Raw genomic sequence first — 13,998 nt, 5'->3', positions numbered from 1 at the left:
GATGCATTAGAATTACCACTGTCCTCATCAGAAGGAGTCTCATCCTTTGTCTTTTCTCCTACTGCTTCTGCATAGAGGTCCTTGTATAAAAATGACAGAGCAGGTGGCTCCTCTAGAAGCTCTGGATTAACTGCAGCAACAGTGGTAGGGAACAACAGAGATCGTTCTAGCACTCCTTCTTCTGAATCAAAGAGTGGAGTCCCTGGTGACTTCCGTTCATCTTCTACATTTGTAACCTTTTTACTACTGATTTCAATGGATTTCTGCAGAGGTAAAGGCTTTGGAGGATCTGCATTGGACTGCATTTTGCTTTCTCCTTTCACAGTACCATAAAAGACTTCATCTAGATCCTCAAGTAAGGAAAACTCCTCTTCCAAAATATCTACCTCAACACTTTCTTTAAAAGATGTGGCTTCTTCTGCAGCTTCATTGGGATCTTCCATCACAGGAAACAATGAAGTTGGTCTTTCAAAATGTGGCTTAACTGGGGATTTGTCATCAATCAATGTGTATTTTTCAAAATAATCCATATCAGCCATTCCATTATTAGGATCCAACACTGCATTATTATTGTTTTCTGGCAACAAGGGATTTTCTTGTTCTGTCTCTCCAGTTTCCTCAACATCATCATTTTGGACCAATTCTTTTAGTTCATGGCTTGCAGGCTTTCCCAACACCGAGCTTTCTGAAATCTCGGTGGTTGTTCCAGAAGCTAGGGCTCTAAGACCATCATCAGCTAACTTTCTTTTAAATGAAGGATTTGTTTCCAAGTATTCTAGTTTATCTGGCATGTGTTTACTTTCTTCTTGATCAACAGAAGAAATATGTGTAGGAGCATGAATATTGAGTATTTCAAAACCTTCTGAAATTATATTAAATAGATCTTTTTGTTCAGTAGGCTCTGGAGCATGTTGACTTTCTTCTGTAGCTCTAGCACGTTCCATTTCTTCCTTTTCTCTTCTCAGGTAATGTTCAGGCACTTCAGGCAATTTGCCTGCCTCTGGATGTTGCATTGCTTCCATTTTTGTAGGGTTTCCACACTCTGGAACTTTGTCTGGACCTGGATTACCTCCTCCCAGAGATGGTAAATCATACCTTTGCACTCTGTGACTAGTTTCTGAGGATACTCTAGGGGAAATTTCACTTGATGCCAAATCAGAAACTCTAAAAATATCTCCTTTATTCTTTGTAGCACCATGAACTGTAAGTTCTGTGCAACTTCCAGCTGGGAATTGTTTTGATCCAAAATCAGAAGCTTCATTTGGAGAAAGCTGAATTTCTTGCCTGTCTACTTCCGTAGCTCTTATTGGACTAATTGAGCGAGTTTTCACCTCTTCCACCAGCCAGCTTGCTAGCCCAAAAGATGGAATATCTGGATTTTCCTTTTCATCAGAACTAGAGCTAATGGACTTAACCTCTGCTGAAGAAAGGTTGCCCTGTTCACCAGAATAACGCTGAGTTTTGTGTGTCACAGTTTCATAAACAAGATCTGATGAAGCAGCTCCCAGATGCTCTAAGGATGTATGCTTTTGGTCTGCAAAATATGGTTGCATTTTACGTCTATCCTCTCCTTCAGTATAAATGCCTGAACCAATGCTAGTTTGCTTTCCAAGAATGCCTGCTACACTGGATAAAGATGATGGACTATTTCGTTTCTCTTCATCACCAGTGAAAACCACAGATACTGTCTTTTCAGGTAATGTATGAAAAGGTACAAATGAACCTGATGACACTACTTGCTGATCTGCTACAGCAGTCACCTTTGACTCTGTGGCCACCAACCTTGGCACTGTCTGCACATCAGGTTGTATTTCTTGCTTATCCTGCTCAGTAATTAATTTGAGGGGACTTCTTAGCTGCTCTGATGACAAATATTTTGTGTCCAACAAATGATCTTGAGATTCTTGCTCATCTTGGTCTTGTGTGTGCATTAGAGGCTTTCTCTCCAACTGCACTGTCTTCAAGCTTGCTGATTTATGTGAACAGAGCTGAATTTTTTGCAGTTCTTTTTCATCGTGCGGTGGAATTACATGCTTACATGCTGATTGTGCAGACAGGGGAATAAGTGGCTGCATGCTTTGCTTTTCTTGTTCAGCAAAGGACTGTCTGGGAACAGAATACTCAGAGGCTGGTTTTGAATAAGGTGGAATTTCTTGCTGAGATGTTTCATCAGTTGAATAAAATGGAACTGAAGGTTCAGACTCCAGTTTTGAAGATACAGTTAAATAATCTTGACTTTCTAGAGTTTCTGGTTTATCTGTAGAATATGATAAATTTAATTGTTCAGATTCTAGTTGTGTAGCTGTGTGGAAGTAATGTGGAGTCTCTTCTCCCTCTGTTTCAGGTAAAATTACACGACAAACCTCTGACTGTGCAGCCACAGGCAAATGCATATGAATGTTTGTATTCTCTCCTTCTTTTTGTGCAAAGAAGAAACCTGATGCAGGCTGGGTGGTTTCTGTTTGCTTTGTTTTACAGTGGGTGTGAGATAGATCTAAGTGCTTGGGGGACAGGCCTCCAGTTACAGGCAAAGCCTCTGGACTTCCTTCTGGTTTTGTTTCAGAGACAGAATATGAAACACTCAAAGGTACAGACACTGTTTGTTCAGTAAGAGATGAATATGGCTGGCTTTCTGCTTCCTCAGTAGAAAATATTGAATCTTGTTTAGTTTCCAACTGAACAATTAGAGATGAAGTAGCCCCAGTGTCTTGCTTCTCTGAATGCCCTGCTCTCAGGAGGGCTGTTTCATGCTTTTCTGCATTGTCAGTATGACTTAATAAATATGATTGTTCAAAGTCCGGTTGTGCAGTTCCCTGTTCCTCAGGCCTGCCAAAGGTATGCAATACAGAAGGTGTTTCTGGTTGCTCTGTTTCAACAACAGAGTAATGCAAATTAATGCACTGCAGTTGAGGTTGAGCCCCTTCCCTTTGCTCCATTTCACGTGTGAAATATGATGTCCCTGGATGCTCCAGCTGGGCAGTCTGTGGTTGCTCTGCTTTGCCATGAGAGTACAATAAATCTGGTGGTTTCATTCCACAAGTCTCTGCTTTGCCAGGAGAATATGACAAATCTATGTGTTTTGATTCTAGTTGTTCTGTTTGCAACTGCTCTGCTTCTCCCCCAGAATATGAAAAATCAGAAGGCACAAACCCAGCTTGTGCAGTTTTCTGTTCTTCTGTTTTGCCAAGCAACTGTGATAAACCTGGTTTATCTAACAGTGAAGCTGGTTTCTGCTTTTCTTCACCAAGGGAGTGCAAAAAGACAGGCTGGGCTATTCCCTTTTCCTCTAGTTTGCCAAAGGACTCCAAAAGCTCTGGCTGTTGCTGTGTTTTTTGGGCAGGTTCCAAGTGCTCTGATTTGCCAACTGAGTAGGATAAATCAATTTCTTCCACCTCTGATTGTTCAATTTCATGGTGTTCTTGTTGACCAATAGAACATGACACACCTGGATAGTTCGATTTCTGATATGTAGCTTCCTCTTCTATTTCTCTAACAGGGTAAGAGAGATGTTGTAACTTTGGCAATATTATTTCTTGTTCTCTTTTGCCAGAAGAATACAACAAACCTGTATGTTCCAGTTCCCCTTGCACAGTTTGAATTTTATCTGTTTTATCAAGGACATACGTTAAATCTTGTTGCCCTAAGTCTGTTTGTATTTCTTCTTGTGATGGTGTTCTGTAAATGGAATCTGATAAATTGGGAAGTCCCTGCTCTGAATGTGTCATTCCTTGTTGCCATGTTTTTCCAAAGGGATGGGGTGTTACAGACTGCTCTGATTTCCCTTGTGTAGCTGGTTGCTGCTTTACTTTGTCTCTGGAATACAACAAACCTGGATACTCAACCTCTGGTTGTGCTGTTCCTCGCCATTCTGTTTTGCCAGTGAAATGCAGCAAGTCATGATGCTCTGCTTTCACTTGAACAGTTTGTGGTTGCTCTGTCTTCCCAGGGCAAGATGATAAATCTGGTTGTCCTAACCCAAGTTGTGTGGTTTCTTGTTGCTCTGTTTTATCAGTAGAATATAATAAATCCGAACGCTCCAACTCTTGTTCTGCCATTTCTTGTTGCTCTTTTTTGCCAGAGGAATACAAGTGGGGAAATTCCTTTTCCAGTGAGGTCCTACTGGGTTGCTGTGCTGTGCCATGGGAAATTGACAACACTGGTTGTTCCAATTTCAGTTGTACTGTTTCCTCTGGGTATAATGCATAGCTTACTCTCTCCTGTTTGAGGTCCAATTGTGTGCTTTGTTTTTCTTCACTAACAGAAGAGGACAAATCAAGGTGTGGTACTTTATCCATGGCATCTGAGACATCTGGATGTGCAGACTCCAGCATGACAGCCCTTGATGGCTTTATTTTGACAAAAGAATGCAAGAGATCGTGTTTTTTCAACTCCGGCTGCATTGTTTCCTGAGGTTCTGCTGCGCCAACAGAGAATGACAAATCTGCATGTTCTGGTTTTACTTGGGAATTTTGCAGTCCTTCTGTTTTGCCCATAAAACACTGCAGCTCAGGGTGTTCTGCCTGTATTCCTGCACCTTCCCATTGCTTTTCTTTGCTGAGAGATAATGAAAAATCACCCGGCTGATCCTGATCTGGATGGACCTTTTCTTGTTGCTGTACTGGGCCAGTGGAATGCAATAAATCCAGACGCTCCAAATCCACTTCAGCCATTTGAGGTTGATGTGTTTCACCAATTGAACATGACAAATCTATTAGTTCTGCCTCTGGTTGTATGATTTTGTGGTGTTTTAATCTGCCAGTAGATAATTCTGAATGGTTTGACTTCACACGTGCAGTTTCTTTTTCTTCCTCACTAATAGAATAAGATAACTGTGAATATTCCAGTTCTGGCTGTGCTTTCTCTCTTTGTGCAGCTTTTTTGAAGGAATACAGGAAGCCTGGCTGCTCCTCTTGGGCAGTTTGTACTTGCTGTGTTTTGCCAGGCCCAGATGATAGATCTGGTTTTCCTAATTCCAGCTCTGTAGTTTCTTGTGCTTGTGTTTTATCAATGGAATATGATAAATCAGGATACTCTGGCTCTGGTTTTGCCATTTCTCTTTGCTCTGCTTTTCCAGTATGAGATGATGCCTCTGGAGCTCCTAGTTTCTCTTTTACAGCTTGTGGGTTCTCTGCTCTGCTGACAGACCATTCTTCATCAGGGCATCCCACGGCTGTGTGCTCTGTCCCTCGCTGCTCCACTTTGTCGGCAGTGGATGCCAAGTCCGCATGGCCCAGCTCCAGCTGGGCAGGGGGGAGTTGCTCCGTTTTTGCATGAACATACAACGCATCTGGCTGTTCCAATCCCAGCTGGGTCACTTCTTGCACTTTGCCGAGGGACCATGCTAGATGAGGGTGTTCAGGTTTAAGCTGTGCAGTCTGCATTCCTCCTGCTTGGAAAATGGAATACCGCAAGTCGGGATGTCCCTGCCATTTTTCTGCTGTTTCTTCTTCTTCTGCCATACTCACAGAATGGGCCAAATGTGGAATTTCTACTTCTGTCTGAACTGGTTTCTGTTCTGCTTTTCCAAAGGGGTGAGTTAAACCACTTTGCTTTGATTCTTGTTGTACTCTTTGTTGCACCTCTGTGTGGTCCAGAGGATATATCGCATCAGTGTGTCTGGCCTTTTCATGACCCAGCCTGTCAGTGGAAAATGATAAATCCGGCTGTTTCACATTCTCACCATGTTTTAATTGCTCTGTTTTAACAGGAGAATGTGATAACTTTTCTTGCTCTACCTGTTGTTTTGTGGTTTGCTGCTGTTTTTCTCTGACAACAGAAATTTTTCTGTGTTTCTGATCCAACACTCCTACTTCTTGTTGGTTTGTCTCATCAGTGCAATGTGACAAATCAGGATGCTTCATTTCCCATGGTGCAATTTCTGGCTTATTTGCTTTGCCAGGGGAAAATGTCAAATGTTCTGACTCTATTTGTGCAGTTGCTGGAGAAGCTCTTTTTCTGGCCATTTTAGGCAATTCTTTATATTTGGACTCAGACTCTTGAGTTGCTTGTTCTTTGGCTTTACCATAGGAAAATGATAAATTTGGGTATTCTGAATCCAATTGTGAAGTTTCTTGCTGGGTTTTTTGGCCATCAGAACATATCAAATTTGAGTGTTTAGATTCCACTTCCATATTTTCATCTTGTGCTGCTTCACCCAGGGTTCCTGGTGAATCCAAATGTTCCGATTGTCCTTCTGTTTCTCCCACAGAGTATGAGAGCTCTGGATGTCCTGACTCCTGCTCTATAGTGTCGCCTGGTTTTGCTTCACCACTGTTGCATGAAAAATCTGGATGTTCCATGACCAGTGGTGCAGTCTCTTGTTGCTTTAAAAGAAATGGTAAGGTTGGATGTTTCAATTTTTTTTGTTGTTCAGCTTCACGAAATGAATATGACAAACCTGGATATTCTGAATGCATTTCCAGTGGAGCTCCTTTTCCACTGGAAGATGGCAAAAATGTTTGCTCCAGCTCTGGATGTACTATTTCTTGTTGCTCTATTTTGCTAGTAAAACTTGAAAGAAATGGTTGCTCTGATTTGTGTTGTGTCATTTCCTCCTGCATTTCTGTACTTACATAGAATGTCTGTTCTGGATATGCTGGTTCTGTTTGCATTTCTTCTGGAATCTGTTTACTGAGAGAATATGGCAAAGATGGATGTGCTAACTCTGGTTGAGATGTTTCTTGCTGTGCCAAATTAATTTGGTCTGTGACCAATGGCTCTTCTTTCTCCCAGGTTTCTGACAAATCCGAATATTCCATTTCCATTTGCATAGCTTTTTGTTTGGCTGTTTCCTGCTGTTCTATCTCTCTTTGTACTATATCTTGATGTTCCATTCTGCTAAAGGAACATGATACATCTGTCTGGGCCACATCCAGTGGTGAGGTTTCCTGTTCCTGACTACCAGCAGTGGAACAGGGGGCAAGCAACTGCTCCTGCTCCAGTTGTGCCACTTCCCAGGTCGTTGCTTTGTTGACAGAATGTGAGGAGCCCAGAGATCCTGACTCCGCTTCTTCTTGCATTATTTCTCTAGTGGTAAATGAGAAATCCCTGTTTTCTGAAGCTAGTTGTACACTTTCATGTTGCTCTGCTTCACTAATGACACATGATGGCTCTGGACCTTTTAAGTCTTCATGTACAGTTTCTTGTGGTGTTTCTCCATGGGAATATGGCAAATCTGCTTGCTTCAACTTTGGTTGCAATATTTCCTGTTGTTCTGTTTTACCAGTGGAATACATCATCTCTGACTGTTCTGTCCTCAGCTGTGAGGTTTTATGTTGCTGTTCTTTTCCAGTAGAATATGGCAAAACTGGATGCTCTGACTGCAGTTGAGTAGTTTCTGCTTGCACTCCTTTGGCATGGGAATACAGCTTACCTCCAGGTTGTGAATCCTGCTGTACAGGCTGTGGCTCTTCTTCTTTGTCACCAAAATATGACATAAAAGAATTGTCCACATCTACTTGTGACAATTCTTGATGCTTTGTTTTAATTGTGGGATGTGGTAAATCTGAACATGCTGTTTCCAGATACCTAGACTGCTGTGTTTCAGCTTTTCTACTGGAATCAGATATATCTGGTTGTACCAAGTGCAGTTCTGTAGTGTTTTCTTTCTCTGCTTCTTCCATCAAACATGAGAAATCTGAAGGTACCAACACACGCTGTGCTGCTCCTTCTTCCTCTGCTTCTTCAGGGGAATAAGGCTCTGGCTGTTCAAGTTCAAAAGGAACAGAACTTTGGTTCTCAGTTTCTTCCCTGGAAAATGAAAACTCCTGATGTTCCATTTCCAGCTGTGCGCTTTCTGATTCCTCTGTTTCTTCCCTGGGGGAAGAAAAGTCTGGGTGCTCCATCTCCAGCTGTGCACGCTCTGATTCCACAATTTCTTCTCTGGAGTATGTAAAATCTGGGTGCTCCGTCTCCAGTTGGGCACTCTCTGATTCCTCCATTTCTTCCCTGGAGAAAGAAAAATCTGGATGCTCCATCTCCAGCTGTGCACTCTCTGATTCCTCTGTTTCTCCTCTGGAATATGAGAAATCTGGGTGCTCTTTCTCCAGCTGTGCACTTTCAGGTTCCTCCTCCTCTTCCCTGGGGAAAGAAAAGTCTGGATGCTCCATCTCCAGCTGTGCACTCTCTGATTCCTCTGTTTCTCCTCTGGAATATGAGAAATCTGGGTGCTCTTTCTCCAGCTGTGCACTTTCAGGTTCCTCCTCCTCTTCCCTGGGGAAAGAAAAGTCTGGATGCTCCATCTCCAGCTGTGAACTCTCCGATTCCTCTGTTTCTTTAGTGGAAAAAAGCAGTTCTGGATATTCTGTCTCCAGTTTTGCACTCTCTGATTCCTCTGTTTCTTCCCTTGAATATAACAAATCTGGATGTTCTTTCTCCAGTTGTTCACTTTCAGATTCCCCTGTTTCTTCCCTGGAAAAAGAAGAGTCTGTATAGTCCATTGCCAAGTGTGCACCCTCTAATTCTTCTGTTTCTTCCTTGGAAAAAGAAAAGTCCAGATGCTTTTTCTCCATCTGTGTTCCCTCTGATTCCCCAGGTTCTTTGTTGTAATGTGAGAAATCTGAGTACTCCATCTCTATTTGTGCACTCTCTACTTGTACTCTCTCTGCACCAAGGTGATCAAAATCTAATCCTTCATTTACAGCTGATGTCTTCTGAGTTTCTTGTGTTTCTGTGTGAACAGGATATGAAATGCCAAAATATTTAGAATCTATCTTTTCAGGAATAGGTAAATTTAATTTAATTCCTTGCTCCTTGGATTCTGTTTGCTTCTTTAAGTGAACATTTTGGGTTTCTGGTGATGAGGTTTTTTGGCTGTCCTTTTTCTTAGCAGAATACAATAGACTTGAAGGCTCAGTTTCTGACCATGCAGTTGTTGATGAATGGCACTCAGTTTTTTGCTTCTCTCTTTCATCTACAGAATGAGGTAATAGCATGTGTTCAGACTCAGGCTGTGCAACTTCCTCAGCAGATGACTGAGGAATAATATCCTCCTGTCTTGTTTCAGACAGAGTAGAACATTTGGATTTAGCTGAGGGAGCACTAGGTAGGTAAGACTGAACTGATGACTTCTGTGCTTCCCTCTCAGGATGTTCTGACATGGATGTAGGGAAAATAGATTGGGTACTTTCTCTACCTAATTCACTAAAAAAATCTGCTGAAACAGACTGCGGTGCAGAATTGGGCTGAATTTCCTGTTTCTTTTGTTCATCCAGAAGATCTGATGCTGTCAGCAGGGATTGGTCTGGTTTCTTGTTTGCGGTTTCAGCTGAAGGAAGCAGCACTTGTTTCTCTGATTTAGCATCAGACTCTAACGAAACGGAAGTTGATTGCTCTGTTACAGGCATTTTAGCCACAGGTAAATAACTTTGCTGCTTCTTTACCTCTTCAGGAGGGCAAGACTTCAATGACTGTCCTGATATCTGATTTGGAATCTCCAAAAGAGACTGTTTGTCTTCTCTTTCTTCATGTTGAAGAGTTGTTTCTGCACCAAAGCTTGAAAATCTGCTTGGTTTATCTTTCATTTTAATGGGATCAATATTTTCAGATGAAACATCATCTTTATTAATAAGCCATTTTTCAAGAGGTGTTGCTGGTGAAGAATAGGGCTGATCTGGTTGTGCTGTGGGTTGCTCTCTTTGCTCCCTTCTTCTCTCTGATGGTGTTTCAAGATTTCTACTTCTTGCTCTCTGGAAAGCTTTCGGATGTGTTGCTTCTGAAAGTGAACTGAACTTCTGCAATCTTTCTTTTACTGATGTTTCAAGGAACTGTTCAGAATCTCCTAAAACTGAGCTGCTTCTCTGGATTCTGGTTTTCTCCAATGTTTCAGGCGCTGGGTCAGTCCCTCCGAAAATTGAGTTGAACAGCTGGATTCTAGCTTGTACTGGTCCTCCAAGGATTGGCCCTACTTTTCTCAATCTACTTTCTCTAAATATTGATCTTATCGGAGCACGTTTTACCGGCTCTTCTGTGATGTTCTCTAGATCTTCTTTACAATCCAACATTTCCTCATCTGTGTCTTGTGCTTCCACCTGTTCAACGTTCAACACGGAGCCCTGCACATCTCCTAGAACAGTTCTTGGTTCTTGCCTGTGCATTCCAGAAGAATCACGTTTCTTATTGCCCTGGCTCCCCTTCAGGTGTTTAGCCATTGACACCCTATTTGAAGATTTATGCTTCCTTTTCCGAACAATCTTACCTTCATCCATAATAAAGATAACTTTTCCTGGAGGAGAACCTACTGGTGAACTTTCCATACTGTAAAGATCAGAAGTTGCACTAGTTTCTGAAGCCCAGGGAGTAGAAGATCTGCTTGAGCTGGTTTCCCATGTTATCCCACTATCTTCACTTTGAACTGTTACCATAGAAAAGGAGGGGTTAGTCATGATGTACTGCAGCTTGGGTTTCACATCTTCACTTTGGATAAGATCTTTTAAACTAAAAAATAAAAAAGGAAAAAAAAAGTCATAAAATCCAAACCAAATTAAATTATTGCAAATCAAAATTTTTGCATTAAAGCAAAAATACTTTTCAAAGTTGTAAAAATATTTTTCAAAGTTACAAAAATACTGCATGTGCATAAGTTTTGAAACACAAGCATAAGCAAAGTCATATTTCATCTGAAAAATATATTTTAGATAATTTTTTCTAAAGCTGCATGTTGCAAGGTTAGTTCAATGAAGCGGAGGTGTTTACATGCTCTTGAAAATGCAGGAAAAACAGTTTTTGACCTGACCTTGTTTTGACAGTGTGAGATTGAGCTGATTCTGGGGCTATTCTCCAGTGCACAGTTATCTCAAAATATAATTTAAACCTTGCATTAAACACTTATAAGATACTGATGGTGTTTTAAAAGCACCCACGCTCGCTTTGCCTAAGCGTAAATGGTGATACAGTGCTCAAAGGAGTAGAGAATCTATTTGCTGGTTTGTTATCATCTTCTCATATGTTTCATCCTCTAAGACTGTACATATTTAAGAAAGTAATTTAGAATACATTCAACAACAAAAATATACTGAACCCTCCCCAAATGAAATAGCGATGTCTTATAAAGCTAACTTTAAATCTTATTATACACAATCACTACAATAACCTATTTTTCTACACTACTCAGTGTTACTAAATAAACATATATCGTATGTTGCAATGAAAAAAAGGCTGAGGAAACACTTTCAAGAAGCTTTAGGGAAAAAGAAGTTTTAGAAATGAGTATAAAGAATAGCAAAAGTAATTAAAGGACATAATATTATTAATTTTTTAAAGTATTTTTAGGGTTACAATAGTTATTTTAAAAAAGCACAGAAAATCATTACACAGAACCCCAGTATATCTCGAGTAGACAATAGTTCCTTTAGGGAAATCGTGTTAGTAGCTGATGGAAAGAAAGGCAGAGCGTCTGCTGGCAAAGGCAGACACTTCAGTAGAGCAAAAGTGGTGAAGTCTGTCACTGCCATGGAAGGATGCAAACCTACAGCCACACAAGTTCCTACTTCCACTGAACAGAGGGAAGGGTCACTTTCCAGGTAATTAGGGTCACTTTTCCATGAATTTGCTCTCCAGAGCACAGCACAAAAATGGCTGCTCTGGGCTGGCCCACACTGAAATCCATGTAGACTGATGCACAGACCATTGCATCATTGTGTCCTTGGTGCTAGCTGAAGACTGAAGTCTCCCTGTGGGACAACAGTATGACTAGGAGGTGATGGGACAACACAGTATCGAAGTCCAGTGACGGCACCTAAAGCCAGTTGTGGTGACTAGGTTGGGCTGGTCTGGAGACTGTGATTAGCAGGACAGCTTGGACTAAAGCCCACAATTCAAAGCAAGTCTGACAGTCTAAATAATCACGTCTTAGGCAAAAAAAACCCCACGCCCAAAACAAAAAAACCCCAAACCAAACAAAAAACCCATAAAAAATCTAAAGCCAGCCCTCAAACAAATACAAAACCTCAGCATGTACAGCTAATTATCTGCCTTGTAGTACTCTCTAGCAAGGCTACCTCCATAAGGGAAGATTTACAGGTTCAAGGAAATGGAAAAGCAAATAAATCTGTATCAACTTTGTTGCTAGCTTTTCCTTTGCTAGTTTAATAGCTTGGCATTAGGCTGACTTGAGCATAGCAAAACAAAATAAAATAATCAATAGCAATAGTACTAAGGAATCTTTTGGGTCTTTTGACCTGAGTCAATTTGAGTCCACACACAATAGCAAACGCCTAATCTTTTTTTTTGAGATTTTTGAAGTTCTATATAATCTTCATATATTTTTTAACCTATTTTTCTACACTACTTGGTGTTACTAAATAAAACCCCATGAAGAAGAGAGTAGCACTCCTACTTCAGCTGATATTAGTAAATAAGACTGGGCTGCCCTGGTCCTGCCTATGCAAAAAGCTTGAATTATTCAAATAATTGGCTCATTTCCAACTTTGTAGTCACAGTCCATATTTCTCTACAGTGCAATGAGGTGATGCTTTATATTTTTAAGACTAGGATGACAGACGTTATTCAAGCACTTTCTCCCAGTATACTTCCACATGCTGCCCTAGTTTTGTATAAAATTTGCAGGCTGAACAGCAGTAGCTGAAGGACCCCTCTCTAGTTAGAGGAAGTGTCTGCCATTTCAAAAAGACATTCACAATGTTTCAGCTCCATAAATGCAGATGTGAAGCCACTGACATCCAGGGAGGAAAGCCAGTGCTGCCTTTTTTCCACATAGACTTTTCACCCCCAATCCTGTCAGCATGCATGCTGTCAGTCTGTTATTTCCATGCTAGGACATTGGCTCAAACCTTTTATAACTCTTGAAGACACTGACAACTGGTTTTGTGCTTCCTATCATAACTGGAAATCTATCTCAAAACCAGATTTTCCTCATCGCCTCTTCCTGCTTCTCACATTCCTCTGCTTCTCACTACGACTTCCGTTCTGTGTCCACTGGGATTTCAGGTTTGTAGTCCAGCCTGGCAGGCTGGGCATACATTCCCTTATGTATCATACCAGGGAGGAGTTTTCAACTCCCCAGCTGCCAGAGAAGTCATGTTCAGACATGCTGGGTGAGGTCTGTCCAACTGTGCTACACCACCACTGTCAGAGAAGTATAGCCAGCCCATCAGCTTGCTAAAATCCTCCAGAGCCTCCCATCAACCACTTTGCATCAGACCTTTTCACTCCTGGTATTGTCAAAACTTGTTGCTGTTTGCCGCGTAACACCTCACAAGCTGAAAACAACCCAGATATAATGACTGAGATGGCAACTTGTGGTGATGGCCTGCACTGACAAGACTTCTCATCCCTGAAGGCTCCTGCTTGAACCCTGCAGGCACAGTGCAGGGAAATTGGCCCTGGCCAGCTTGCTTTCCCAGTTGAAGGAAAGATTTTATTTTTCTGTGTTTGTGGTTTTGTTCTGTACATTTCTGTAGTTTCTGCCTTTACCCTGCTGCCCCTTTCCCCTGCAGCAATTGGTATGCTCAGCAAGGTCTCTGTCTATTACTCTGCGTTTCCTAAGACTATAGCTCATTCATCTCCTTCAGGGTAGCAGAATTAGGAGCTACAGAAAGTCACTATTTTAAAACTAGACTTTCACTTGTTAACCTACTGCTAACTTTGTCAGTGTTAACCATGCCCCTTCTGGCAACACAGTGTCTCATGCATCTGCCTGAATTCAAAGGAATAATTATCTAAAAGCAGTAAGACTGCCATTTGCACTGCTACAAAGCCAATTTTTATTAAGAGTAGCTGGACCCAGAAGCTGGGCTAGTCTCAGACATTTTGTTCCGCCCTTGATGCTTGCAGATGTCTGAGAAGTGACACAATGTGCTGCGATGCTGATCTCTTTCCAGATGTAATGTCATGGCATGGCCTGATAGCATTGCTGGTTGCACCTTCACATGCTGCTTGAGAAAACACAGCACCTCCATGCCCCAGAGGTCTGCCTTGCTCCCACATTCTGAATTCTCCACTGTGCAGGTTGCATTGGGTCTGGCTGGGATGGAGTTGATT

The 13,998-nt window shown here is 41.6% G+C and overlaps 1 protein-coding gene across 1 annotated transcript in view; it reads right to left on the bottom strand.

Moving 5' to 3' along the window:
- LOC104523574 (cardiomyopathy-associated protein 5) overlaps positions 1-8,570 on the bottom strand; it is a 36,341-nt gene extending 27,771 nt beyond the window's left edge. The window contains exons 1-2 of the mRNA XM_029084547.1: positions 7,655-8,570; positions 17-805 (exon numbers count right to left, since the gene is read on the bottom strand). Of these exons, the coding sequence (XP_028940380.1) occupies positions 17-805; positions 7,655-8,570 (1,705 nt within the window). The remainder of the gene's footprint in view (positions 1-16; positions 806-7,654) is intronic.
- Between the last annotated feature and the right edge of the window lie 5,428 nt (positions 8,571-13,998).

Source organism: Antrostomus carolinensis, unplaced genomic scaffold (genome assembly GCF_000700745.2).
Source record: "Antrostomus carolinensis isolate BGI_N321 unplaced genomic scaffold, ASM70074v2 scaffold2114, whole genome shotgun sequence".
Classification (NCBI taxonomy): Eukaryota; Metazoa; Chordata; class Aves; order Caprimulgiformes; family Caprimulgidae; genus Antrostomus; species Antrostomus carolinensis.
Note: the sequence above shows the minus strand (reverse complement) of the source record. Positions and strands in the feature narration are given on the sequence as shown.